Genomic DNA, 27239 nt, shown 5'->3' with positions numbered 1-27239 from the left:
TGCATGCACATCAAATAAACACTTCAGGGATAATTCATTTTTTCTCAAAACATAAATTTATTACTCCTCTCACTACATCTTTGAGCACCTTTGCCAGAATCTCGGGAATGTGTAGAACCCTTTGCACACTTTACCCTTACTAGGCCTTGGCGACAAGGTCCCTCACAGCTTGTGCAATGGCATCCCTGTCGATGCCAAACATCTTCAGCAGCTCAGCTGGCTTCCCACTTCTTGGTACCTCGCCAACGGCGAGGCGGGAGACAGTGATGCCAGGCTCACCCACTAAGGCGGAGGACACTGCCTCACCTATGCCACCTGGGTAAAGGAAAGGAGGCGAGTCAGGTCACGTGGGCCTCAGGGTGAGCAGTGGGCACCTCCTCCCCGGCCCTCTGATAATCTGAGTTTATTCCTTTACCCAAGGATGACAGAGACTGCACACATACACCCTCCCCCAGGCCTGCGGCCAGAGCAGACATCACCAATCACTCACGATACTTATGTTTTATCATAGGCCCAAATGCAGCCTCTGTATCATTTTTAACACCATCCTCTGGGCAGCGGTTATAAACGAATGAGCATCTGGACTTGACCCCAGAGACTAGGCCCATCTCTTCCCCTGGCGTGGAGCCTGTCCTGGAGGACACATGGAGTGTGCTAGTGAGGGGCTGCTGTGCACAGGACCGTACAAGACAGAGATTCTGTGTTGCTTTCCCAGTGCGATCCCGTACAACAGCCTTAACGCCCAACTATGTCAGGGACACAGGCCACCTTTTCTACTCTTAGAGGCAAGGTCAAGATCCTCACGGGCTCCCTGGGTGGCAGGGGCTCCAAGGAGCCATGCCAGCAGCTGCGTTTACTGGGTCCCTGGCCAAGCCTGGGGCCCGTTAAGAGGCCAAGTGCTAGCTGCTCCGCAGGACGGCTCTGGGTTTCCTGGGGCGGGGGATGGAGAGACGTCCAGCCCTCTGACTGTGGTCCTGTGGCCCTGGCCCTCCCCTGACCCGTCTGCCCCTGCCTCTCTAGCTCGGGCTCGTCACCTTCGTAGTAATGGTCCTCCACGGTGAGGATCCTCCCCTTGGTAGCTCGGGCGCTGCTGAGAATGAGATTCCTGTCCAGGGGCTTGATGGTGAAGGGGTCCAACACACGAATGTTGATCTTCTCTGTGAGGGGAGAAAACACAAGGGCGCGGTTTGAGCAGAATGTGCTGGATGCTGTGGGTGTGTCCTCTGATAGGTGGGGGCAGGCGGAGGTGTCTGAAGAGTCACTGCACAGTTACAGGCCTGCATCCTCCGTCCCTCTGTTCCCTCCACCTGGCTAGTGTTTGCCAACCCTCAGTGGCTTGCCCTCTATCTCTGCTGATCTGTGATGCCCACATCCTCTGGGCCCATCCCGCACCCCCTGGTTTAGGAGCATTTTGTCTTGGGGAACAGAAGCGCCCCTCTCTCTTCCCTCATATCCTGGGTCAGGAGATCTCAGCCTTTGCACCACCAAAGAGTGCGGAGTGGCACGGCAGGGACCTGCACAGTTTTGCTTCATCCTCCCAGGTACCTTCGAAGATATAGGGAAAGCCAGAGGACAGCTCCAGGTGTCTGGCGCGAGACAGGGCCAGGGCTCACGGGGTGCGGTGGCTGCAGGCCCAGGCGCCAGGTCAGGCGGGGACCCAGCAGAATGGCCTCAGAAGGACAAGTCTGTCCCGTGCCTGCTTCAAGTCTTCCCCCTGGGTCTCCATCCCTGACAGGGCTGGGCTGCCCCTGGCTTCTCTCCAGCAACTTGGAGCCCTGTACACACTGTTCCTTCTGCCTGGGCCTCTCTGCTTATCAGTTCCTACCCACATCTGAGGTCATTTTCCTAAGGACACCCACGTCTGCCTTCTCCTTCCTGCTCAGCACGGCTAAGACGAGGCGTCTGTTGCGATTCTGTGGTGTGGGTGGGGGCTAATTCCCCTACTGTATCAGTAGCTAACATCTGTGAGCCTGCAGTGATAACAATGCTAAGTCACATTTATTAAATCCTCGGGACAGCCCCACTGGGAAGGTAACAGTATCTCTATTTTATGGATGGGGAAACTGAGGCATGGTGATGCTTAATAACCAGTGCCCCCACTAAGTGGCGATTCAGGCCTATTGGCAGGCTCTAGACCTCTGCTCTGACCACCGTGCTGAGGCACCTCAAGTCCTGCCCTGTGGCCCTGGGCCTATGGCCACTGCAGCCCCAGCGTTTAGCATCATGCTGGCCACATAGTCACAAGTGCTCAAAAGGTGGCTTTTATTACTACCATTTAATTCGAGGAGACTCATTCTCACCCCCAAGACCTAGTACACCATCGGCACCCGATCTGGGACCTGCTGGGTCCCTCCCTCCTCACCTTTCTTCAGTAGGTCGGCAGCAGCCAAGGCCTCATGCAGGGTCACCCCGGCCCCAATCACAGTCACCTGGTCATCCTTGCTCTTCAGGACCACCTGGGGAGGACATGGATGCCAATGAGGCTCAGGGATTGGTGGCCCGGGGTGAGCCCTGGCTTCGGGCATGCTTTGGGGATCTCATTGGGGCATGTATGGCACTGACCTTGGCTTGTTTGATTTGGAAATCCTCATTGCTGTTATAGATGATGGCGTTTTCTGGGCGACTGGTCCGGATGAAGCAGATACCCTGGAACAGCAGAATGACAAAGGATTATAGGATGCGGCACGGCCAACCTCAGGGAGTGGATTCCTTCTAGAAAGGCCAGCCTTCCTCACTTGCAAATCTCCACCATGCTGTCCCCCCATGGGTGTGTGACAAGCCACCTCATGCTGGCTGCCCCTCCAGTAGGAAAAGGGACTGTCGTTCCTCAACAGGGTGGACCTCTCCAGACACTCCTCCTGAGCGAGAGCAGCCCAGCAGCTTGGCCAGCCCCAGGCCCCAGACAGAAAATGGCTTTTCTTTCAGGTAGGCTGGTCTCTAAGTCGGGCTTTCCCCCAGAGGGCATCTGGCAAAGGAAGGGGACCCATGGGGGCACCCCGGTCTATGGCATTGTGGCTCTTGGTCGAAACCACGTTACTCAGCCCATTCTTTCGGTGTTGGAGAGCCCAGCTCAGGAGAGCAGACAGGCGTCAACGGCTCGATGGTGCAGGAGCTGCAGATTCTCAGCGAGGAGAGTACGGTGCTGGGTTAGCAACGTCTGCTATGCGGCAGGAAGGGGCATGTGTATTTTGTTTTTCCTGATCTAACCTCTACAAACTACAAACACCAGTGGCAAGGTCAGGAGACACCACTGTGGGGCAGTCAATGACCAGACCAGCTCTTGGCTGGCATGCTGACACCACCCCCCCCACTTCCCCCCACCCCCACCCATACTGGTCAAGAATAGCCACGTGACCGACCAGGCCCTGTGGGTGGCTCAGTCGTTTAAGTGTCTGACTTTGGCTCAGGTCGTGATCTCGTGGTTCAGTTCGTGGGTTTAAGCCCTGCATCAGGCTCTCTGCTGTCAGCACAGAGCCCACTTCAGATCCTCTGTCCCACTTGCTCTCAAAAATAAACAAACATTTAAAAAAAAAAAAGAATAGCCATGTGACCAACCTTTGTATTGGCTGCTAATTCCACTGCCTTTTCTGTAGACACACCATCACTTGGGTAAAAGACGGTTGCAGTGGGGATTGACCGAAACATGGCCAGATCTTCCAGAGCCATCTGAGAGGGCCCGTCTTCCCCTGGGGTGTGGGAAAGGATACAACTGAAATAAGCCCCCCACCCATGGAATGGAATCCTGGACCCCCAACCTCCTGATCTGAAAGTCTGGGGAAGTTACAGGTGCAAGCGTCCTGGCCCCGTTCAACTCACCGATGGACACACCACAGTGGGAGCCACAGAAATTGATGTTGCTCTCAGAGATGGCCGCCATGCGAATCTGGTCGAAGGCCCGTGTGAAGAAGGCCCCGAAAGCGCTGCAGAAGGGCACTGTCCGGTTGCGTGTGGCACAGCCCACGGCGACACTCACCTGGGAAGCAGGTAGGGGGGTGGTCAGTGTCGGCCCCAAAGATGGGGGAGAGGGTGGCCCGAGAGCCCAGAACGTCTCACCCCTCTTGAGGGTCGGAGGATTTAGTCATCCTAGTAAGTGAATTCCCTTCTCCCCATGCAAGAGATCCCTGGGTACCCACGGATTCCACAGTCTGTCTCTGAACATCAAACTCCTTTGACTTGGAATAGCCACGTCAAAAATTCTCTTAAAATTACTTTCCTGGGGATTTTTTTTCTAGCAAATAAGCAAGACCTTGCAGAGGGTAGGCTAATAAACTTGGACACAGATGTTCTTTCCTGGGGTTCTGCAAAACCCCAGGCCCCATCTTCCTGGCCAACCCCCAGCCCTCTACAGACACCAGTCCTACCCAACCCTCTTTATGCCTGAGGAAGTACCAGACCCAAATCCCTGCTTAGAAGCACCGAATGCAGGCAGTGGTTCCAAACTGGCTGCCTCCTGATGTGAGTCCTCCTTCCCCAGCCCCTGGGCCCACGCCAGCCCACACACCCTGCCAGTTTGGTCTGGACCCTCCAGCTGCCCAGACTAGAAGCCTCAGAGACAGAACTTCAAGTTCAGCGGGAGAAAGAATTTTGGATAGGGTAGGGCCAGATGGCCTTCAGACAGAGGAAGCTCCCAGTCGCTGGGGGCTTGTAGGCCAGGCTGGGCAGTTTGGCCAGAGGACCAGGGCTGTTGGACCCATTATGTTCCAGCCTGTGACTGTGCCTGTCCTACCACCTGGAAGGCCCTTTACCCCAAGAGACAGGCCTTGCACGCCTTTCACCAGCACGCGTGGCCTCCACACCGCATTTCCTGCGTGTGACCGCAGTCTCACTCAGCTCCTGTCTGTACCCTCATCCGGGATATGTGCACCTGACGATCACGGGCACATCCCTCTCCCTTGCCACTACAGCACTCAAGGTCAATGCCGGGTCCTGTGGTCTCTCTGGGATGGCCTCCAGCAGGTACCTAACACTGCCAACATAGCTGCCCCGGGGGAACAGGAGGACCTCAGCCCCAAGGCTGTGGCTGGCTCTGTGCCCGCCTGCCTACCCCAGCACCCACCATGTTCTGCTCAGCAATGTAGCACTCAATGAATCGGTCTGGGTGCTCCTTTTTGAAGATCTCTGAGAAGGTGGAATTCTTGGTATCCCCATCCAGGGCGATGATGCGGTCGTTGACACGGCCCAGCTTCGCCAGGGCCTGTCCATAGGCCTTGCGGGTAGCTATCTGTGGGGGATAGAGCATGAGGGCTCTGAGCACCGGGATGGCCTGAAGCCTGGCTTGGCCTCAGCGGAGGGGCTGCAACTTTTAGGGAGGAAAAGGAGAACAATAGGGGCAGAAAAAGGAAGCCCGGCAACACCCAGTCCCATGGAAATTTAAGTTCTGTAAGGTTGCCAACGAGAACTTCTACAGGTCTTGGAAGTACCTGCAGCCTCTTGTCCTGAGCCCAGCTGTGAGCCCTCCAAGCTGCAGATGTTCTAACAGATCCCCCCACTCCTGTGACAGAGGTCCATGAATCTACCCCACTCCACATAGGAATACACAGAGGGCCTGGGAGTCATAAAGCCTGGTAATGGTTCACACAGAAGAGGGCCCTGGAGCAGGACAGGCCTGCTGAGGCTCTGCTAGGCCACACACCAGAGGGTGGGGGGTGGGGGGGAAGAGTCCTGAGCTCAGACCTAGGGACTCAGGGTGAAGGGCCAGGGATGGAGAGACACTCAGGTGCTGTGGGCTTTGATCCCAGCACTACCAGTAGGTTGCTGTGTGACTGGGCAAGTCTCTTGTCCTCTCTGAGCCTGTGCAGGTAAATAGTTCCAGAGCTGGCAGTCCCCACGGAGGAGATGGCAGGACCAACACCTCAGGGTTCCTCCTCACCAGCAAATCCCTCTTCTCTCCCTTTCTGAGCCTCCCAGAGACACATCTCAGCCCCAGGCTCTGGAAACCAGAGAACAACGACTACGCCAGCCAGGCCAGAAAAGCAAGGCCCAACTCTGTACCTTGTCGCCAACTTTGTAGCTGGGTGGGCTGGGCATGCGGATGTTGGTGATGTCCACTAAGGGGGCATCCTCTTGTGGGGGAGTCACGAGGATCTTCTTCGTGCTCTGGATCTGGCTGTAGATTTCCTGGACAATCTGATCGGCCATGTTTTTGGGGAGGGGCTTCCCATGCCAAGCCTCCTTGTCCTCTATGCCTGTGGGTGCAACAGAGGAGGGAAGAGGGCCCAGTAAGACAGTAGTTCCCGAGGGCCAGGAAACCGCTCCACCAGTTGAGGGCAGGCCAGGAGGCCTCCCTGGAGGGGAAAATACAGGGCAGGAAGGATGCTGCCCCAGTGAGGCAGAGCCCTGTGCTGGGAGCTACGGGGGTCAGGAAAAGAGGGTCGTGGTGACCAGGAGTCCACATGCCTGGTGCCCACCAAGTAGCCGGCAGTTCTCCAGGAGCCCACAGCCAACGGGGGAGGGGAGCATGCATGGGCCGCTGTACTGCCTCCCTACATGCAGGGAGGGATCTGTTGTAGAAACCTACTCAGTTTGTTGAATGGGTTGGTCAGGAGGAATGCTGCCCATGAGAGAGGCAAAGCTGAGGCCCAGAGCAGAGGGAGCACAGTCAAGGTCACCCAACACACTGGTGTGCAGCAGAATGGCACCCAGGCACGTTCCTCACCATGCTGCCTTGCTGTGTGAGGACCAGCAAGGCTTAAGAGCCCCCTCCTCTGAGGTCACTGCGTCCCAGGCAGAGCCAAGGACTGACCCTCCCACATAGCATGCAGCACCCCCACAGACCACCGTCTGCCCCAGAAGCTTTGCGGTTTCCAGATCCCACTTGATGGTAACACCTGAGGCATCAGTGCCAGGCAGCAGCACTGGGGTGGGGAGGATCCCAAGGGTCTTCTCCTTGATGTCCACCCCCTACCAGAAGGCTCCAGACCCACGCACCTTCTCCCACACAGCAGTACTTGTCCTCATTTCCTGAGTCCACGTGGGCAGGTGGGCTGCCACGTCACGTGGCACAGGGAAGCTGGCCCGAGGTCTACAGTTAGGCCCCATGTCCCTGGGCAAGTTCCCTGACCACTTCTAGCCATGTTTTCCCATGTCTACCATGGGCCAGGGCTGCCTCAGCCCGAGGGGTCTGGAGCCCCAGGAGCCTGAGTGCTGGGGAGGAGGCTTACACCTGCATCATGCTCTCAGGCCCAGCCAGGAACATCTTCCAGACCTTTCCAGGCCCTCTGCTCATACAGGACTCTGGACGCACTTTACCCGGTCTTCCCAGGTTCTCTGGGCCCTCTGCGCCAGCCCTTCCACTCAGGGCAGACGGCGAGAGCTGCCAAGGATGCCGTGCAGATGACAACCAGGAAGGGTGTGGGGGACTGTGTCACTCGTGAGTCCTCCTGCAGGCCCTCCTCTCCTCCTGCCCAACCTGGGCTTCAATCCTGGCTCAGCCACGCTGACCGCTGAGTCACTTCTCAGAGCACAGCATCGCCTGACCCCCCTTCCCCAGCCAGGTGCATGCGGTGTAAGGTGGCAAAGGGTCAGTACTACCCCAGACACAGGACCTCAGAGACCACCCCCAGGGGTGGGGTGAGCGAGGCAGGGTGTCAGACAGACCTGAGATCCCCCGGCCCTTGAAGGTCTTAGCGATGATGGCCGTCGGCTGGTGCTTGGCCTGGCCAAAGGCCTTGCACAACTCCTCCACGCTGTGTCCATCCACGATGACGGTGTGCCAGCTGGGGACAGAGGAAGGAGAGTGAGCAGTGAGGGACGGGGCCCACCCCCCGAGGGGCTGCCCTCACTCTGCTGCACAGCCATAGGCTGGGAAACACTGAAGAGTGTCAGGGGCGCCTGGGTGGCTCAGTCGATTGGGCATCCAACCCTTGATTTCAGCTCAGGTCATGACCTCGTGGTTAGGGAGTTCGAGCTCCACATCAGGTTCTGCACCGACCTCCAGGGGCCTGCTACCGATTGTCTCCTTATCTCTCTCTGCCCCTCCTCCACTTGCTCTTTCTCAAAAATAAACATTAAAAAAAGAAAAAAAAAGACTTTGGACTTTCTGTTCCCACTTTTGGTTTCATTTTCTCTTTTTCTTTCTCCTTTGTACACATTCTTTTACTTCCTCTTATTGGCCTCTGAATAAATTTTCTTTCTCTTTCCTAAGTATTGCAAAGCTTGGTCCATTTATTTTCTCTTTCGTTTCTGATCTACTCGTTTCCCTGAAATCTACTCATTTCCTGAAAGCTGCATTGGGGACAATGCACTGGGTCTGGAATGTGTCTGCTGTTGGCCTTTTATTCAGGGAACACATCTCATCACTCCATAAATGCTGGATGTGGTGCTGGAAACACTTACAAAGTGAGCCAGGCTGACAAAGATAGAAGGGAAGGAGCCTGGGCAGGCCGAACTTTCTCTCTCAGGCCCTCCTTTCTGGGACTCCAGTAGCAATCAACAGCAATCAAATTAGTAGCAATAAAATAGCAGCTAACGTGTCCGGAGTGCGCACTCTGTGGGCACTCACCGAGCACCACACATATGAACCCACTGCAGCCTCACCACAATCCCTTGGGCTGGGTACTGTTGTTTCCCCAATTTTTTTTTTTTTAATGTAAAGACTTTTTAAAAAATGTTTATTATTTCTGAGAGATGGGGCAGGGGGGAAGGCAGAGAGAGGTGGGGACACAGAATCTGAAACAGCTCCAGGCTCTGAGCTGTCAGCACAGAGCCCAACGCATGGCTCCAACTCACAGATCATGAGATCATGACCTGAGCTGAAGTCAGACGCTTAACCGACTGAGCCACCCAGGCACTCTGTTTCCCCCATTTTATAGACACATGAACTGAGGCACCGAGGATGGAACAAGCCTGCCTCCCCAAGTTCACAATGCAAGTTGTTGACACAACCAGGACTTGTGGACACAGGTTATGGACACAGACCCAGGGACACTGCCAGGGTTATGCTGCAAGTCCCCAGCCAACACGGCCTGGGGAGGCTCTAGAGACACTGGTGGCCCAGTGTCCTCCTCTGTCAGTCACCAGAGAGAACAACCTGTGGCTGCTATGTAACCACAGACTGCAATCCCACCTTTGACCTCTGCCAGGTAGACTCCTCTACAAGAGCGGCCCTGGAGGCCCTTGGCCCCTGGAACCCTGCACAGCCCCAGCCCAGGGCCTCCTCAGCAGAGGATGAGTGCGGGGGCCTGGGTTCCCTAGAGCCTCAACCACAGCACAGCTTTTATTTGGGTCAGGGGAGGGACACTGAGGTGAGGGCCCCCCTTGGCTAACACTCACCCAGATGACCTCCCTGCTTGGGAGTACGTGACCCCAAATTCCCAACCATTCATGGCCCCTCAAGGAAATCTGAAAACCCCGTGTTTCCCACTTCACCAGGAGAGGGGGCCTGCTTCTGCCCTTCAGGCTGGCTAGGGCCATGTACAGGTAGTGGCCACCGGACGGATGCTCAAACCCCTCGAGAACTATCATGTCCCACAGCCTCACCAATAAAGGAACTCACTCACTCTGGGCCTCAGCCCACAACTCCAGCTGGAGGCCTGGGTTGCTAGTTTAAGTCTGAAATTTTGAGTCGAACGCTGAAAAACAGACACCTTCTTTAGATGGGGCTTGGCTCGCAGCTGACTCAGCCCCTGAACCTAAAAAGCTTCCAGCTGGGATGGCTCCTTTGTCGTGAGCGTGCTCAGGCCACAGCCCTCCCTGTACTTACCCAAAGGCCTCGCAACGCTTCTGGTAGACGTCCATCTGGTGCTGCAGCGGGGTGGGGTCGCTCTGGCCCAGGCGGTTGATGTCAAGAATGGCAATCAGGTTGTCCAGCTTGTAGATGCTGGCGAAGGCCATGGCCTCCCACACAGAGCCCTCCGACAGCTCCCCGTCTCCCATCATGCAGTAGACGCGGTAGCTGCAGAAAGGAAGTGGGTCAGGGGCTAACCCCTCATCCGGGGCCCCGTGCTCCCAGCCCATCCCTCCTGGAGAGCTGTCCCCAGAGAAGGGCACAGCAGCCGCACAAGACATCCGACAGTGCCGTCCGTCAGGTCCCTGCTGCCCAGCTGGGGCCACACCCAGGGCTCTGCTGAGTAAATGAACAGTTGGTGGGGTTACTCTCACTGGGGGCACGGGACTTGAGACACCTGCATGGGGTGGGTCTACTTCTCTCCACCTGCCCAGAAACTAGTAATGTTGGGGAGCCCTGGGGACTCGATCCCAGGGGCAGGATGGGGAGGCCGAGACATGGCACCAGGAGCATCCCAGGGCAATTTGTCAGGTGGGAGAAGGGTCACTAACAGGGGCATCTGAGGACCGGGATCACGGTGGGGACAGTGCATCCTAGGATGGGCTCTCCCTGAGGCTCCAAGGCTGCTTCTCACCCCAAGACTCACGCTAGGCCTAGCCCTTTCTCTGTCCTGGGGGCCTTGTCCTGAGTCCACAAGGCAACCATGATGGCTTCAAAGGCAGTGCTAACTGATAAAAAGAGCACTGAACTTGGGGGCAAGTTACCTAGTGAACAGAGCCTTCCTTAGATCCTAGGGAGGGTGGAGCCAAGGGGATGAGGCTAGAGGAAGGGACACCAGTTCAGAGACTCTGAAATGTGGGGGGACGGAGGTGGCTGAGAGGCAGCGGCCACAGGCGTTAGATCCAATGACCTCATCATCCACGGGCCTGTGTGTGGCACCTAGGGGTTCCCTGTGCTGAGTAGCCCTGTCCTTGAGGTAAGCGTACTTGGTGTTCCCAAATCACATGGACAAGAAAACAGGCTCAAAAATCGAGGGTCTTGTCTAAAGATCACGCAGCTGGGGACCTTAGCCCACACTGTTCATTCCTTGCTGTCTAGGAACACACACAGAGGAAGCAGTGACAGGACATGGAGATCCTTCCCTTTCCTGGCCTGGGGTCCAGCTGTGTGGCCCCAGGGAGTGAGGCTCAGAGGGGACACAGCTGCCTGCTGCTGCAGCAGGCAAGCCCTGGAGTGGGCTGCAGCTGAACTGTTCTAGCTTCAGGGCCTCTGACTTCCAGGCCAAGGCAGGGGAGCTGGAAAAGAGGCGGGGACAGCCAGGGTGTGCTGTCAGCATGACTCAGCACTTCTGCAGGCCGCCAGGTCAGGGAGGGCTCCAGCATCCTCCCTCTGCCCATGCCTTCCCTTCTGTGGCTTCCAGCAGGCCAGGCCGCTGGGTCCTGGGCCAAGAGCAGGAGTTTCAGGGCCCACACTCGAAGAGGCCTGTCTGAAGCTGTGTTCTGTCCCCACGCTGGCCTCCTGTCCCCTCTGCAGGCTGCAAGGGGGCCCAGAGATGCTGCAGGGGTCGCATCTGGTACAGAAGCTCCAGAAAGTGAGGAGCCTGATGGAGACTGGTAGGGAACCTGACTTCCCCAGGAGACTGCACGGAAGCACACTGGCTGCCTTCCCAAGGCCAAGCCCACTTCTAGGGAAGTCACACTGGGGCCAAGGGTGGAGCGTAGCCTCAGGCTCAGATCAGGAGGGCGTGCTAAGGTCCTGAGGAGACACTTGGAAGCCCGTGAGCAGGAAAGGGGCCCCACAGAAGCTGGGGCTAACCTTGAGGCTCTGTACTGAAGTTGCTAGATTTGGAGAGGGGGCTGCAAATGCCCATGGTTGTGAACTACCCTGAAGAGAAGGAACCCTAAAGAGAGGCCTACCTTTGCTGCAGAGGTTATCTGAAGAGCACCTCAAATGTCCAACAACAGGACTGCCTAACAGGTTTATATCCATAAAAGAGAACACTACGCTATCATTAAAACTAGCTCTCAGGGCGCCTGGGTGGCTCAGTTGGTTAAGCATCTGACTTCAGCTCAGGTCATGATCTCATGGCTTGTGGGTTCGAGCCCCGCGTCAGGCTCTGCGCTGACAGCTCAGAGCCTGGAGCCCACTTTGGATTCTGTGTCTCCTTTCCCTCTGCCCCTCCCCCACTTGCATTCTGTCTCTGTCTCTCAAAAATAATATAAACATTAAAAAAAAAAGCAAAAAACTAGCTCTTGACAGTTAAGGGAGAAATATTCACGATGCTTAGATTTTTCTAAAAAGCAGAATGTAAAATTGTATACATACTAAGATTATAAATTTCTAAGTTTCTTCTCTCAATAACATGGAGGAAATATGGTACATTAAATAAGATTCAAATGGGAGGTAGCTGAGACCAGGAAAACGGTTCATTTCTTTTTAATGCTGTTCCATATTTTTCACATGAGCTGTAACTGTACTCGACAACTCAAACAAAATTATTGAAAAGAGAAATGAAAGTGAGCCAACTTGACGTATGTTTCTTGGTTGAATGACAGGAGAGACGTGACCCGAGGCCAGATCTATTCGATCAGGCCACTACCTCTGGGAGCCGGGTAATTCCCTTGACATCCCCGCCCGCTCCCGACAAGGTACAGTCTAAGGGCCTGAGCCTTAGCCAGCCCTGGCTGCTGAGAACCCAGCTAAACCCCTTCTCCCTACACTGGCTTGTTCCATTATGTTAGGGTCAGGAAGTGACCCTTCACAGGGAATTATTTCAAGCATCTGTAGGGAATAATTAACTCACATCTCTGGTTCTGGGCCAAATAAAATACTCTTAAACATACATCCCATTCTTTGTGCCTTTCACCTCATGGTGAATCACTTCTGGTGGAGCTGAGCTTGGCCCCAAGAGGGTCTGAAAGCCCCCAGCCTCAGCTCACCTCCTGGAGAGCGGTCTCAGGAGCCCCTTCCCCTGCACATAGTGTCACATCCTATGAGGCTCTCGGTAGCCCTTCTCTTCACTGGATCCACAGTGACCACCATACCCTCTTGACTGCCCTGGTTGTGGTCCTTGTCCTGCCAGTGGACTGCAGGGCACCAGGGAAGGGACTCCTCCAGGAATCCTACTCACGGGCTCCCAGAATCTGCTTCCCTCGGGCCCCTCAGAGCAGCCTGGGGCCTCTTAATACACTCTGGATGCTGGTCCTGGGTGCAAATTCTGCCGCCACCACTAGGAAAGTATTTTACCTCAGTTTTCCCATCTGTGAGAGGGGTAAGTGTAGTCATGTCACCACCCAGCCCACAGGGGGCTTATCAAGGTGAAACCCTAGAAAGCACTGAGCACAGGGTCCCAGTCAATAAAGGAATGAAGGAACCATCTGCCGCAGCCAACACTTCTCCCCTCCTACCAATAAAGACCTCGGTCTGCAGGCCCAATCTGGCCACACTACATTGCCTTGTGACTGAGATCTGGCGCAAGGGGGTTCTCCTCCACACGTCCCTGGGCTGGAGGGGCAAATCTCTCTGCCCACCCTCTGCAGGTCAATCTCCCCAGTGTTTGTTTCTTCTTTGGCTGACAGGTGGGGCTCAGGGATGCCCAGAACCCTGCGGAACACATAATCTCCTTCCCCACGACGAAGGCATGTGGCTCGAGCCTGGGCATGTGGCCAGACACTGGAGGGGTGGGGCCTTCTGAGACTTCAGGGTCCAGATGCTGGTCTTGGGGAATGCCACAGGAATTCACCAGCCCAATGACTCTCGGTGCACTCCTGGCCCTGCCGTCACTAGGAAGGGACACTGGGCATGTCTCTGCTCCTATGAGCCTATTTCCTCATCTGGAAATGGGGCCGGTCATGGTCCCGCACGCATGGTTACTCAGCTTCTATTCCCCACCCCAAGAGGAGGTACCTGGGTGCAACGGTTAAGGCGGGGCCACTGAGGACCCCTCCCAAAACTACTGAGGGTAGCATTTGGGGAGTGCAAGTGTTACCTGGCTTTGTCGAAGTATTTGCCCGTGTAGGCCATCCCACAAGCGGCCCCAAGGCCCTGGCCCAGGGAGCCAGTGGCCACATCGGTGAAAACTTGTTTCTGTCATAGCAGAGAGCCACAGTTACTCACAGGGGAAAGAGCAGGCAATAGCATTTCCCAACTACCCTCCCAGAACCCGGTCTTGGGCCCGCCCTCCCCTACCCACCGCTGTTCCAGGTGCAGGGTGGGCAGCCTCCACCGAGGGTGTGACCTCTCACTCTCCTGTAACGGTAACTGTGCCAGCCCTGCCCACAAGCTTGCTGTGTGACCTCAGGCTCCCACATCACCCACCTTACTACACAGTGTCCGGGAGGAGTCTATGACAAGACTGATGAAACATTTGACCCTTGTGGGTGCCCGGCTCGGTGGGAGGGGCAGGGGTGAGTTTTCATGGTGACCCACGAATTCTGAACATTCGCAGGAGCCAGCACCTCGAGGAGTAAGCTGGGACCCTTCCCTGGGGTGTCACCAGCATCCTGCTGTGACACCCTCACTGACTTCCCGGTGAACCTGTCTGCACAGCCAGGGAAGCCCAGCGGGGCAAGGAGGCTGGATGTGTGGTGCCTGAGGAGAGGTCGTCTCTGCAGCTGATCCCTGGGCTGGGGCCTCAAAACACCTTGCTTGTCTTTAAGGACCAGCTTGGGGTGAAGACCGTGCCCTGGAAACCCCCACTACATCCTTCCGTCTTCACCTCAATGCCCTCTTCCCCCTTTCCACACCATCAGTTTCTCGGTGAGCACCCTGCCCCCTTTTCCCACAGCCCTTGAAAAATAGGAAGTGGAGACAGAGGCCTGTGCTGCTCGAGGTGGGGGCTGCTTACCGGAACAGGGTGCCCGTCCAAGTCAGAGGTGATCTTCCTCAGGTTCAGCAGCTCCTCCTCAGGCAGGAAGCCGGCCTCAGCCCATACGGCATACAGGATGGGAGCCGCGTGGCCCTGCCAGGGGATGAACAGTGGAGGGGGCATCAGCTGGGGAGCTGAGACTTGGGGGCTGTTCCTGCCACACACTGAAAGCGGGGCCCAGCCGATCCCGCTGGCCCTTCCAGGGCAGTAGCAAGTGAAGGCCACGTTCCCCCTTCATCCCTCTCCAGCTCAAAGCTCCCACAGCCAAGGCCGAGTGGGCTCCGGGACAGGTGCAGGGGGAGCACAGCTGTGGGGCCGGTCGATGCCAAATCCCCAGCAGACAGCCGGCAGCCCTAATCCCTGGTTTCTGGCATGTGAGCGGACTTGGACAGCCTTCTAAGCTCTCATGCCTGCCCTGGGAGCCCAGAGGCCACAGGGCCAGAGCTGGGTACAGGTGGATTTCAGGGGTCTGTGGAATAGTTTGTGGCTGTGATTCTCATGAGTGAGTGGCAGGACAGGGTGGCTCATCCCAAACCCTGCTGTGGTGCGCCACTCCTCAGGGAGCACACAGTGGCCCTGGAATGCTGGCCCAGCACAGAAAGATGTGTGCACAAAGCCACAAAGCTGTACCCCAGACATGGACTTGAGTCCTACCTGTTGACACGAAACAGGGGGAGAACACCTGGCAGATCATTCTCACGGTCCCCTATCAACAGTTGTTTATTTCTTAACGTGGATTTAGTGTGCCAGCTGGGTCAGCACAGACAAAGACACCAAGAGACGGGCTGGGCCGAGCCGGTGGACGGGGAGCGTGGGTGGAGAGGGTGGGCCGGGGCCAGGCTTACACTAGGGGGTAGGTCCCCTTGGAGATCACTTGCTGCCGGCACCTTCTCACCATTCCAGGGCCCGTGAGACACCTGGCCCAGGAGAAGGCTGGCAGGCTGGGCTCCTACCTTGGAGAGTACAAAGCGGTCGTTGTGAGGGTTCCGGGGGTCCAGGGGCTTGTAGCGCATGGTGTGGAAAAAGAGGACAGCCATGATCTCCGCGGCACTGCAGCATGATGTGGGGTGGCTGTGGGCCAGGAGAGAGACAGACGCATGCATCATGGCCCTGGGCCTCTGACCTACAGCACTCACCTCAGGCCCACATATGGGGTCCTGGTGGGTGCATGTGCTAAGGAGTCACAGGCCTGGCTAATCAGAGCCACGTGCTCCTATTCCTGGGAGGGCTGCACGGGGTCTCAAGGATGCTGTATTTGTGGCACGGGGTCTCACCCTCCTGGGGCCCAAGAGTCCAGATCCCCAGAGATACAGCAACTGAATATTTCTGGGGCCAGACTAGAATAAGAAAGAAGGGGTCCCGGAGACTGGGCCCAGAATAGACCCGGTGCAAGGCAGTGTCAAGGCTGGAAAGTAGAGCCTAGTTCTTACCTCACGGCTCCTAACAGCAGTTGGGAGAGCTCAGCAACCGGGAAGCAGTGACCCCTTTATGTCCGACCCGTGAGCTATATCCCGGAGGCACTGCTCAGGATGGTGCCCACTTGTGAGGGATACCCTGCCCTCCCAGGCTGCCAAGCGTGCTGGCTCTCTCAGGCCATGGGCAGGGGGGTGAGGGAGTAAGGCTCATAGAATGAACACAAATCTCCCAGCAGCCTCAGTCCATGGGGTCGGCAGTCGGAAAAGTGGGGCTTCGGGCTCTCCGAGACATCACTGGTTACCTGGAAGCTTTTCAACGGGCATTTTAAAAGCTGGTATAGCCATTAAAAGCCAAGCCTTTGTGCAGAATTTAAAAGGCAAAACATATAATCTCATCTTCCACAAAGGCTAAGATCATGAAAAAATGAAAACCCAACAAGGGTTGCAGGGGGCGCTGACACAAGAGACTGCCCTTCCGGCCCTGGAGTGGTGGGGTCAAGGGGTCTCCCCTTTCTTTAGCCTCTTGCTCTATGAAATACAGTTACTTGAGAGAGCAAATAACAACCTGCGTTAACAACAGAAAGTGCAAAGGTTCTACCTTAGCTGAGAGTTGTTCAGGTCTCTTTGGGCCCCACACAATTAACCCAGCACTGGGGCTAGAGACTGGGGGACATGCTGTAATTCCTGGCTGGTCCTGAAGCCTCCCTTGTCCACAGTTTTGTCAATATGTTAGCCTCAGAGCCCAGTGCCTCCCAGCCACCCGCTCCATGCAGCTTAGCATAGCCCTCTGATGCTGCTCGGAGGTCCACGTGGAAACATGCCCAATGCCAAACCCAAGGGGGCATGCAACATCTGGAGTTCACGCGCACCTCCCTCCTCCCCTGCCAGTCTGCTCCCCCCACTGGGTTAGGGGGTGAGTCACTCCCAGCGCAGACACATTAGTAGAGAAACCCAGAACTGCCCATGCTGGTTTAGTACCGCATTCCCGGCACACAATCATCTTATACTTAGCCATCTCTATGAACTCCTGGTCATGGGGAAAAGACACTAGGCCTGAAAGAGGGAGGTGAGGAGATGTAAATAGGAAACCTTGCTCTGCCAGCAGGAACCCCGCTCCCTCATTCCTGTGCTGAACTTCAGCTGGAGGATATCCCCATCAACACCAGTTAGGCTGATGTCAGGCCTCCCGAGCCTCCCAGGGTGGCCCAGTCTCTGAGGACCCCATGTTTCAGAAGTTATGACCCCATGATGAGAAGTTGGGGAAGGAGGCGGGTGGAGAGTGGGCCAACCTCTCAGAGAAGAAGGAAGGAAGGCAGGTGCAACAGCTCAACCCGCCCTGCCCACCATGTGAACCCAGGTGACATTCCCCACAGGGGCTTAATGTGGCGGCAGCATGCCCAGGCCTGGGCCGAGGAGACGCGGACGGAGGCAGAAGGTCAGCCGTGAAGACACTCCAGAAGCTGAAGAGTGTTGATTTTAACCCTTCCTTGCTAGGTCCATGGTGAGTGAGCCTACAGTGTTATTCCCGCCAAAGCCAGCATCCCAGCCTCACTGCTGGCCTGGTACCCACAGAGTAAAGAAAGAACAAGTGCTTCACCTCCCCAAGGCTCAGCTCCTTCACTTGTAAATGGGGATGCTGTGGTGGGAGGCGGGGTGGGTGCCGGGAGGCCCAGTAACATAATGCATCTGTCACCACTAGCCACACCATCTGCTGGAGGACCTGATGCCAAATCTCTCAGTGCTACTCCAACTCCTCACATGCTGGCTGGGACCATGACGCCTCGCTGACCATGCGGCAGGCAGGAGGAAAGAAACAAGCCAAAGATTGAGATGTGGCTGTAAACTGTAGAGTGCTGAGCACACAGGAGATGGTTACTTGTAAGCTCAACCTACTACAGGGACTTCAGGGCCCAAAGTGTATGGAGTCTGTGGCTTCAGGGCCTGAGTTTTCCCAGCAACCCCAGCCTGCCTGGGGGCAGACTTCTGGGGGTGGAGGCCCCACCCCTGGTGTTGTGACACACCCATGGATACAAACTGGCTAGAGACGGGTGGGGGGCTGTAGGGTACTTTACATCCTACTCCCTGTGACGCATGGGGACTACAAGTTTGTCCAAAGTAAACGGTCCACTCTCAGCCTCGATTTGTTCAACCTATGAAGAGGGCACTGGCTGCTTAGAGTAAGGCCTGATAAGTGTCTCAATGGTCCCACTTAGCAGAAGACACATTCTTCCAGGTGTTCCCCCTCTCTTCCCTTTAGCATGCACTCCATATCTTCACTAGTTTCCCTGCAGGAAAAGTGCAGAGAAGGTCCCTCACCCCTCTGACTAGGCTACTCTTCGTTATCAATATGGCTTCGAGTCTCCATAAAAATGACGCTTCTCCACCCATACTCAAGCTGGGCCAAATCACAAGGAATCACAAGGCTTCTCAGCAAAAGAACAAACCAGGGATGCCAAACAGCCTCACCAAGGGAGACCCCAACGTGTAAAAGTACAAAGGAAGTCATCTACTGTGAAGAGGAAGTAAGTACCCAATGAAGAAAGTAAAAATCACAAGTGTTGAAAACCCATAGTCAAGAAACAACTTAGAAGGTTAGAAAAATGGAGTGAGCTCAGACAGTAGAAAGATAATAAAAAATAGAAATTCATGAAATAGGAAGCAAATATACAATAAGAAAAAAAAAAAATCAAAGCCAAGAGATAGCTCTTAACAAAAGAGTACAAATTTAGAAAACTTCTGATAAGGCAAGATCCAGAAAAAGAGAAGGCCAGTGTCAGAAGCGGAAGGACAGGCATACCAGATGATACAATACTCTAAACAACCTGATGCAAATAAGTTTCAAAACAGGAAAATGTTTAAGAAAAAAAATAACTTATCAAAACTGACTCAAGAAGAAATAGAAAACCCGAGTAATCTTTGAACTGTTACAAAGAAACCAATTAGCAGCTGCAGATGCACGTTCACTAAGGCCCAGCAACTCCACTAGTAGCAACGTTCCCCCAGCAAAATGTGTCCTCTAGGAGACACAGGAGTTGTCCCTGCATCGTTTACAATGGCCACTCCTGGAGGCCACCCATGTGTGCATCAACAAAATAGACTCATCACATTATGTTCAGGTAAGGGAATACAATGCAGCACAGGGACAATGAGTGAACGACACAGACCCAACACCCACATGTGAGTAAAGTGCACTACAGAAGGATCTGCAGACCAGAGAAGACCATCCTATTTACAGAGATATACAAATATTTTAAAACAATAAGGAAAATAATGGGCTGAAAATGCAAAATTCAGGGTGTAGCTCTTTCTGGAGGAGGAGGGACATCCAGGAATGTTAAAGCACTGTAATGTCCTAGTTCTTAAGCCTGGTGGTAGGCGCATACAGTGTGTTATTTATAACATGTGCATTATTTATATATCTTTAAAAAAAGGTTTGTTTATTTATTTGGGGGAGGGGAGGGACAGAGAGAGAGGAGATAGAATCCCAAAGTGGGGTTCTAGGTCATGAACTTTGAGATCATGACCTGAGCTGAAATCAAGAGTCAGACACCCAACTGACTGAGCCACCCAAGTGCCCCAGCATTATTTATATTCTTGTTTAGGCATATATTTATTTAAACAAAAATACTCAGGAGGGAATCCCAGGGTGCAAGGTGGAAGTGAACCTTGAAAGCAGTCCTAACCTCTTTCTGTTCCCAGACGGCCCTAGCTGGCTCCTGCCTGGAAAGACTGCCTCCAGACTTTCCCAGCTTTATCCCATGCCACCTCCTCTGAGAAGCCCTCCCTGACCACATTATCTAAAAATACCTCTTCTGGCTGGCTGAGTGGCTCAGTCTGTTAAGCGTCCAACTCTTGATTTTCGGCTCATGATCTCATGGTCAAGAGATCGAGCCCTGCGTTGGGCTCCGTGCTGAGCACGGAGCCTGCTTAAGATTCTTTCTTTCTCTCTAAATAAATAAATAAACAAATAAATAAATAAATAAAATAAAAAGACCTCTTCTTCCCCGCATTGACACTTGCCACCACCTGACATCACATGCCTATTTTCTGCCTGTCTATCCTACTGCAACACAAGCTCCGGGCAGGCAGGGACTTTGAGCCTTTTCACTGTCGTATCCTCAGGCCTGAACAGCTCCTGGCACACAATGCACAAATGAATAAATGATGTATCCTGGCCCTGAGCCTCTAAGGATGTGACCTCTCTGAGCCTCGGTAAACATGGAGATAGTAACAGAACCTCACGGAATGAGGTAGTGTATGTGTAAAGAGCTGGGCACAGTGCACAGAAAAATGGCAGTTGTTTGATATTTGCACTTAACATATCAGAGATGAAGTTAACATCTTCCTCATTTTGAGGATGGAACCACTAAGGCTCACAGAAGGGAAGTGCCTTGCCCAAGGTCACAGAGTCTACCAACAGAAGAGCTAGGACAAAAGCAAATGCTATGAGAAAATCAGGGCACCTGGGTGGCTCAGCTGGTTAAACATCCGACTTCAGCTCAGGTCATAATTTTGTGGTTTGTGGGTTCGAGCCCCATATCAGGCTCTGCGCCGACAGCTCAAAGCCTGGAGCCTGCTTCGGATTCTGTGTCTCCCTCTCTCTCTGCTCCTCCCTGACTCACGCTCTGTCTCTCTCTCAATAATAAATAAATGTTAAAAAAAAAAAAATTTAAATACTAAGAGAAACTGCTAAACAGATAAAATGTGGTATATCCCCGCACAATGGAATATTCAGCAACAAAAATAACTAAGTGCTGCAGCCACATGCTACAATATGCAGGACCTTCCAGACATTATGCTAAGTGAAAAAAAAACAGACCCTAAAGATCTCATTATATATGATTCCACTGATATGAAATGCCCAGAAGAATTAAATTTACAGAAACTAGATTAGTGGTCGCCTGGGAGCTGGGAGTGAGTGCAAATGAGCAAGAGGGGCCTTTTAGGAATGATGAAGTGTCCTGATGAAGTGTCAATCACGGTTAATTTACTAAGTTTACTAAAAGCCACGGCCTGTACACTTAAAATGTTATGATTTGCATATAATACCCAATAGAGCTGTTGCAGATTGTTTTTAAGTTTATTTATTTATTTTGAGAGAGACAGTGAACAGGGGAGGGGCAGAGAGTCGGTGGGGGTGGAGGGAGAGAGAGTACCAAGCAGGCTCCTCACTGTCAGCGCAGAGCCTGCTGTGGGGCTCGAACTCACCAACTGTGAGACCGTGACCAGAATGGAAGTCGGACACTTAACCAACTGAGCCACCCAGGTGCCCCCAGATTTGTTTTTCAAAGGAGGAAAAGGGGTGGGGAGCCCCCAGTGGAGGAAGTTCTCGAATGTCCACGTTTCCCTGTCCCGTCGTACAGCCCTCAGAGATCCATTCAGGCCACAAGTGCAACTTCTGAACAAGAAGCCCAAACCGTGCAGGCCCAGCCAGCCGGGCCCACCTGCTGCTGGAGTCATTCACCTAGACCCCCACAAACAGCCTGAGCAGACTCTGCCTCACTGGTCAGCGCAAGAGCACAGAGACCTCTGGGCAGGCCCCCACCCTCAGGGTGCTCCAGGCATCTGGGGCGAACAGCTGTGGAAGTTCCAGATGCTGTGACCCAGGCTCTAGTGACCACAGAGCTGCCTAAGGAAGTTAAAGCCCAGGGACCAGGGCTGTGACAGGGGCCACAATGCGTTCAGAGCTGACGGGAAACCATGGAACATCTCAGTCAGACCTTAAGCTGGTTCTTGGTTTCAAGAAACACTGACCACCAGCACTGCTGAGTTCCAAGGTCACTCAGGCGAAGAACTGAGTCACTCTAGGCTGGTGTTTTCACACTGAGTTGGGAAATGCTGCTGCTGGGGAAATCTCAACGGGCTGTGTGTGCTCTTGCCTCAATCAGCATCAGGATAGGGTAGAAAGCAGCCCCCAAGGAAAAGGAGGCCCAGGCAGCAGCTTTCTGCCCAGAGAGACAGGGCATACACGGGGCCAGAGACTCAAAGGGGCCTAGGCCATGAAGGGGCCCTCTGAGCACTCAGCCAAAGCATCCTCGAATGCCAAAGCTGGGTATGTCCTTCCTGTCACTTCAAAGTTACAGGCACCACCAGAAAGTGGAGCTCATAACAGCAGATGGCAGGACCCCAGAGCTTGCTCAGAACCACCTAAGGACTTCTCCTTTCAAGATGGGGAAACTTCCCTGGGATGGGAAGAGCTTTTCTTTCTTTTTTTTTTTTTTTCTTTTTTTTGCATTTTTATTTATTTTTGAGAGACAGAGAGAGACGGAGCACAAGTGGCAGAGGGGCAGAGAGAGACTGAAACACAGAATCTGAAGCAGGCTCCAGGCTCTGAGCCGGACACAGAGCCAGGCACAGAGCCGGACGTGGGGCTCGAACTCACAAACTGGGAGATCATGACCTGAGCTGAAGTCGGATGCTGCAGATGCTCAGAACAGGGCCTGGGTTAGGTTCCTGTCGTCTTCTGCTCACCAGCCAGGTCTGGCCAGACATTATATTCCCAGGTATCCCTCCCAACACTGTGGGTCAGAACCCAAGGGACTCGCTACAGGCACAAATCATGCCCCCTCTCCCCCCACCCCACACTTCAGGCCTAATTCTAAAGGTGTCCTCCAACAGCACTCAGCACTATTTGGATAATGCCACAGCCCAGAGCCCCAGTCAATGAGAGCTACAAAATCTTCATCTGGCCAGCCTCAGCAGCCAGGCCACTTCTGACAAGGCCACCGGGTTTCACTTTTTTAAAGCCTAGATGAGCTGGCTCCCTGCCACAGTTCCCTCAGCATGTGCAGGGATAGGACCCCGGAGAAGCCTGGCCATTGTTGAAGCTGCCTCCACAAAGAGCCCTCTGTGAGGCTCTGTCCCTCAGCGCCTCTGACACAGAGGCCAGTGTCCTTACTCCCTGGGGCCTGGGGAGCTGACATGGGGTCAGCGATGGCAGACGAATGGGAAAGCTCCTGAGAATCCAGAACCCTCCTGAACACAGAACGTGTGAGCGCAGCCCCTGTGGGGGGCCATGAAAAGACCTGGCCGAAGCACTGTTTCTCCCCCAGGGCGTAAGCTCCCCAGAAAAGGGGTGTCCCGAAGGGATGGTCACTTTGGCTGTGGCTGCTGCCCAGACTGGGCCAGGGCCTCACTCCCTGTGGGGAGTGGGTAGGGCCTCAAGGTGAACATCCAGAGTCCTCTGTTGCCATCTTTTGTGCACACACAGAGCTCAGCACACACCCTCGAACACCCCTCGTGACAGGGGTTGTGTAGCAGTGTTACTTCCTTCTGAAAAAGAAGTATTCTCTAAGTCTCTCCTGCGTCTTTACACACTCACAAACAACACAGGAATCATGTCTTCTATGCTCTTTTTTTCCTTTTGGCAAATGGACACTTTTTGAGCTCAGTGAGTCCTCCAAAAGGCATTACAATGTAAACTTGAGTGTCTCTCAGGGCCACACACTGTATCTTCTTCCTGCAGGTTTTTAACCACGTAACAGAGACCCAGGAGAGCCACTGATCCCACCCCCAACAGCTGTAATGTTATCTTATTTCTCTCAAAATGCTTTCAGACTGAGTGACATCTGCCATCACTGCACCTGGTCTTCCCTTTTCCAACTTCCCCCTGGGAGGCCCCTTCCATTATAATGTTACTTCATTTCTCCAAGTGCCTTCAGACTGACTTGACTGATACCTGCCATTACTGCACCTGGCCTTCTCCTTTCCCCAACTTCCGTTCTCCAGCCTGGCACTCCCTGCCAGCCCCATGAGTCTTCCTATCAACCGTAGCCCCTCACCGGGAGCACAGAATAGCTAGCCACCAATGAGCAGCTTGGGCAGCTCACTTAACACCCTAGCCTCAGTTTCCTCATCTGTAAAGTGTGCAGGTAACAGCATCTATCTCATACGGTTATTCTCAAAACGCATGAGACAACATTAGCAATAAAGGATGCTTTGTGTCATGCCAGGGATACCCATTTGGGGGCAGGACCCTGCAATTGTCTGTAGGTCATATCTAGCCTCGCAAGATGCTCAGATATGTAACACCACTTAGTCGGGTAACTGCTGTCTCTGCAGCTAGATCCCCAAGAGCCTGGCTAGACAGGTCCTAGCACACAGTAGGGATCAATAAGGCCCTGCAGGGTGAATGACCCCACTGAAATGGTCAAGGGAAGGAGATCTAGTAGTACCCAGCAAGCAACACAAGGTGTGCAGACCTACTGTGTGTCAGGCAGGGGAGGGGCACTGCAAGGTGTCTGGCAGGGGAGAGGCACTGCGAGTAAGGCAAGGGACGTCAATCAGAATGGGCAAGTCTGACATAAACCCGATAGAAATTAACAGCTCTAAAGCATGCATGGGGTGGGGGGTGGGGGGTGGGGGTGGGGGCAGGAGAAGCTGCCCGCCAGGGGAGGTCTAATCCCTTCTGAGAACTGGAGGTCTTGAAGGCATAAAAGGTGAGTGAGTACCCATCCTGAAAGTCAGAAGACATTTACTTATTAATGTACCCTGTATGACACTGGCCAGAAGCCAGAATTTTGGGGTTGTTCTAAACACACAGCTTGATTGGAGAGATTCCTGGAAAATCACCCCTACCCAACCCTCAAGATCTCTTCATCAATCCAGCACAGGGCTGTCTCTGCAGCCTCATGCCAGGCCCCAAGGGAGGTGCTGGAATCCCTGAAACCACCCAGTTTCAGTGGGAGCTACCACTGTTCCCATTTTACAGAGTGAAAAAGCCTGTGGAGTAACTAACTCACTGGCCCACCCTCTCAACGGACCTCACCGACTGCCTCCAGCAGCACAGCGCCCTGTCATTATGTCCCTGCTACCTTCGGAGGCGGCTCCCTGGGATCAGCAGCAGCCTTTCAGCACCTTCTCAGCCAGAAAGGCTGGCGGGAAAGGATGTTGGGGGATGGGCCTCCCGCCCCTGCCCCTGGCGGCTGGCCATGCCCTGGGACCTTGTCCTCTATCCTCGGTTCTCTCAGCCTTCCAAATCCCCGCTCCCATTCCTCCCGCCTCCGGCCTGCAGGTCACGTCTTAGACCTCCCCTGCACGCCGCGTGCCAGGGTTCTGCATCCACACGGCCACTTCCTCCCCACTCTGCATCTCAGCAGACCCCTGCTCCAGAATCAGACCCAAAAACAAGGGTGGCAGGAACGTGAAGAGGCGAAGGGGAGAGGTTGTGAGGCGGAGAGAGGGCCCGGCCCCACTCAACCTGCAAAATGAAGGGTTAAAACAGACGCTCTCGCGTAGGGCAGCTTGCATTTCAGTTGCAGCCCTCGCCGTGTGTCACCTTGAGCAACTGACTCAAACTCAGAGCCTCGGTTTCCCCATCCGCAAGGTGGAACGTTGGCGGTGGCGCCCACAGAGGGCCGCGCGTGCAGAGCGCATGGCACAGGGCCGGGCTCTCGGCCACAGTGCAACAATAGTGGCCCTCTCGGCTCCGGATTCCCAAGCGCAGTCCGCGCGCCGCGGAGCAGCAAGGGAGCCTGCGCCCGGCGAGGGGCAGGGCGGGCCCGAGACGCAGCGGGAGCCGCGGCCCACCGGATGGAAGCCGGCCAGAGAGCGCGCGCCGCGGCGGGAGGCGCCTCCGGGCCCTGCGAGGCGCGCGCCTCTGCTACCTGACCGCGACCCGGCCGCCTCCCTCGAGGAGGCTTAGTGCAGAGCGACACGGAGCTGGCGCGCCCACAGTTACCGCGGCCTTCGGAACGCCTCCCTCCCCCGCCACGCGTCTGGCACTCACCCCGAGCCGGCCGCCGTGGTGGCCTGGATGGAGCTTATGCGCAGACGGTTGGCAGTGTCCTTCAGGGCCTGCAGCTTCTGCTGATCAGGTTTATGGTAGCCCTCCATGGCGTGGCCGGGAGGGCAAGCGGATGGGGAGGACGAGGACGCGGTCGCGGAGACGCACGGGTTGCACTACCGCTCCGGCGATGACTGGCAGGGCCTAGGCCCGGCGCCGCCAGGGGCGAGTTAAGACTCCCCGGACCCGCCCACGAGGGCGGGGCGCCGGCATCACCCCAGGCCTCTGCGCCGCGGAGCCCTCCTCGTCCCGCCCCCGCCCCGCCCCCTGGACGCAAGAGCGACCAGTAGCCTAGCCTTCCCGCGCCGTTCCGGGAAACCCAGGACCACGTCGTCCTGGGCGCCTACGGACCCAGCCCCACTCTATCCACCTGCCTAACCTCCCCCTCCCCCTGTTCGGACCCAGACATTTGCTGGGCAGCTTGGGGCTGCCAGGCTCCTGAAACAGAACTGCCCTGCCGGAATTAATTATACAGACAAGTAATAATAACTCCAGGTTCTAGGCTTAGCTCAGTTTGCCTGACTCACATCTTCACTGCAGAATGTTCTGTCTCCTTCCTCCGCACAGCTCTGGGTGGAATTGAGAGGGGAGGTTTCATTGGTAACCCATTTTACAGATGAGCAAATTGAGACCAGCCAAGGTCACATGGCTTGAGGGTGCAGAGGTCTTTCCTAGCAGAATGGCTCCATCTACAAGCCCCAGTCCCAAGAGAGTAAGCCCCAGGGCTTTGGGGGCCTATAAGATGGGGATTATGAAAATGAGAATTAGCAGTAGTAGTAATGATAATACCAGCTGACATTAACTGAGAAATTACAAGTGGCAGGCCTTTCACAAATTATTAGGGCCTAAGGGCTGCAAGATCAAAGGGAGGTATCACCAGGGTATATCATGGTCAGAGGCCTGGCAGGGTCTGAATAAAGAGGACACGACTTTTGGGGTGCCTGGGTGTCTGAGTCAGTTAAGCATCTGACTTTGGCTCAGGTCATTGTCTCGAGGTTCATGAGTTGGAGCCCCGGGTCAGGCTCTGTGCTGACAGCTTAGAGCCTAGAACCTGCTTTGGATTCTCTGTCTCTGTCTCTGTCTTTCTCTGCCCCTCCCCCCACTTGAACTATGTTTCAAAATATATCAATAAACATTAACAATTTTTTTAAAAAGAGGACATGGCTTTGAAACCATTTGAGAGCTCTGTGTCTTCCAACTCTATTTCCTTTAGAGCAGTGGTTTCCTATTCCAAACCTCAATTTCCCCATCTGCCCGGTGGGACGAATCCTTGCCACTCTGCACCCACCCTGGTCTCTGATGATGGCAGGAGACTCAACCAGACTCTGGAGACCCAGTAGTGATGGAGCCCCCCTCCCCACCATGGGGCTCTAGGGTCCCCTGGGGGCAGCTTCTCATCTTGGGTCCAGGTGAATGAGATCTGTTTCATCCTGGCTTCAATCGTATTTC

General features: G+C 54.7%; 1 protein-coding gene across 2 annotated transcripts; it reads right to left on the bottom strand.

Moving 5' to 3' along the window:
* Positions 1 to 37: 37 nt before the first annotated feature.
* TKT (transketolase) lies at positions 38 to 25958 on the bottom strand. Of its 2 annotated transcripts, XM_086697932.1 has the most exons (15): positions 25734 to 25944; positions 17014 to 17059; positions 15545 to 15662; positions 14571 to 14684; positions 13713 to 13810; positions 9701 to 9892; positions 7597 to 7715; positions 5992 to 6185; positions 5057 to 5221; positions 3817 to 3973; positions 3556 to 3686; positions 2563 to 2646; positions 2363 to 2456; positions 1035 to 1157; positions 38 to 315 (listed from the first exon to the last, which is right to left on the bottom strand). In XM_086697932.1, the coding sequence occupies exons 2-15, from the start codon at positions 17019 to 17021 to the stop codon at positions 140 to 142; spliced, it is 1773 nt and encodes a 590-aa protein (XP_086554058.1). In that variant the 5' UTR covers positions 17022 to 17059; positions 25734 to 25944; the 3' UTR covers positions 38 to 139. The 2 variants fall into 2 exon arrangements, with proteins under 2 accessions (XP_086554058.1, XP_086554057.1); XM_086697931.1 differs by lacking the exon at positions 17014 to 17059 and having other exon boundaries at positions 25734 to 25958.
* Between the last annotated feature and the right edge of the window lie 1281 nt (positions 25959 to 27239).

The sequence above is a fragment of the Puma concolor genome, chromosome A2 (genome assembly GCF_028749965.1).
Source record: "Puma concolor isolate L17-30 chromosome A2, mPumCon1.1.hap2, whole genome shotgun sequence".
NCBI classification, from domain to species: Eukaryota; Metazoa; Chordata; class Mammalia; order Carnivora; family Felidae; genus Puma; species Puma concolor.
Note: the sequence above shows the minus strand (reverse complement) of the source record. Positions and strands in the feature narration are given on the sequence as shown.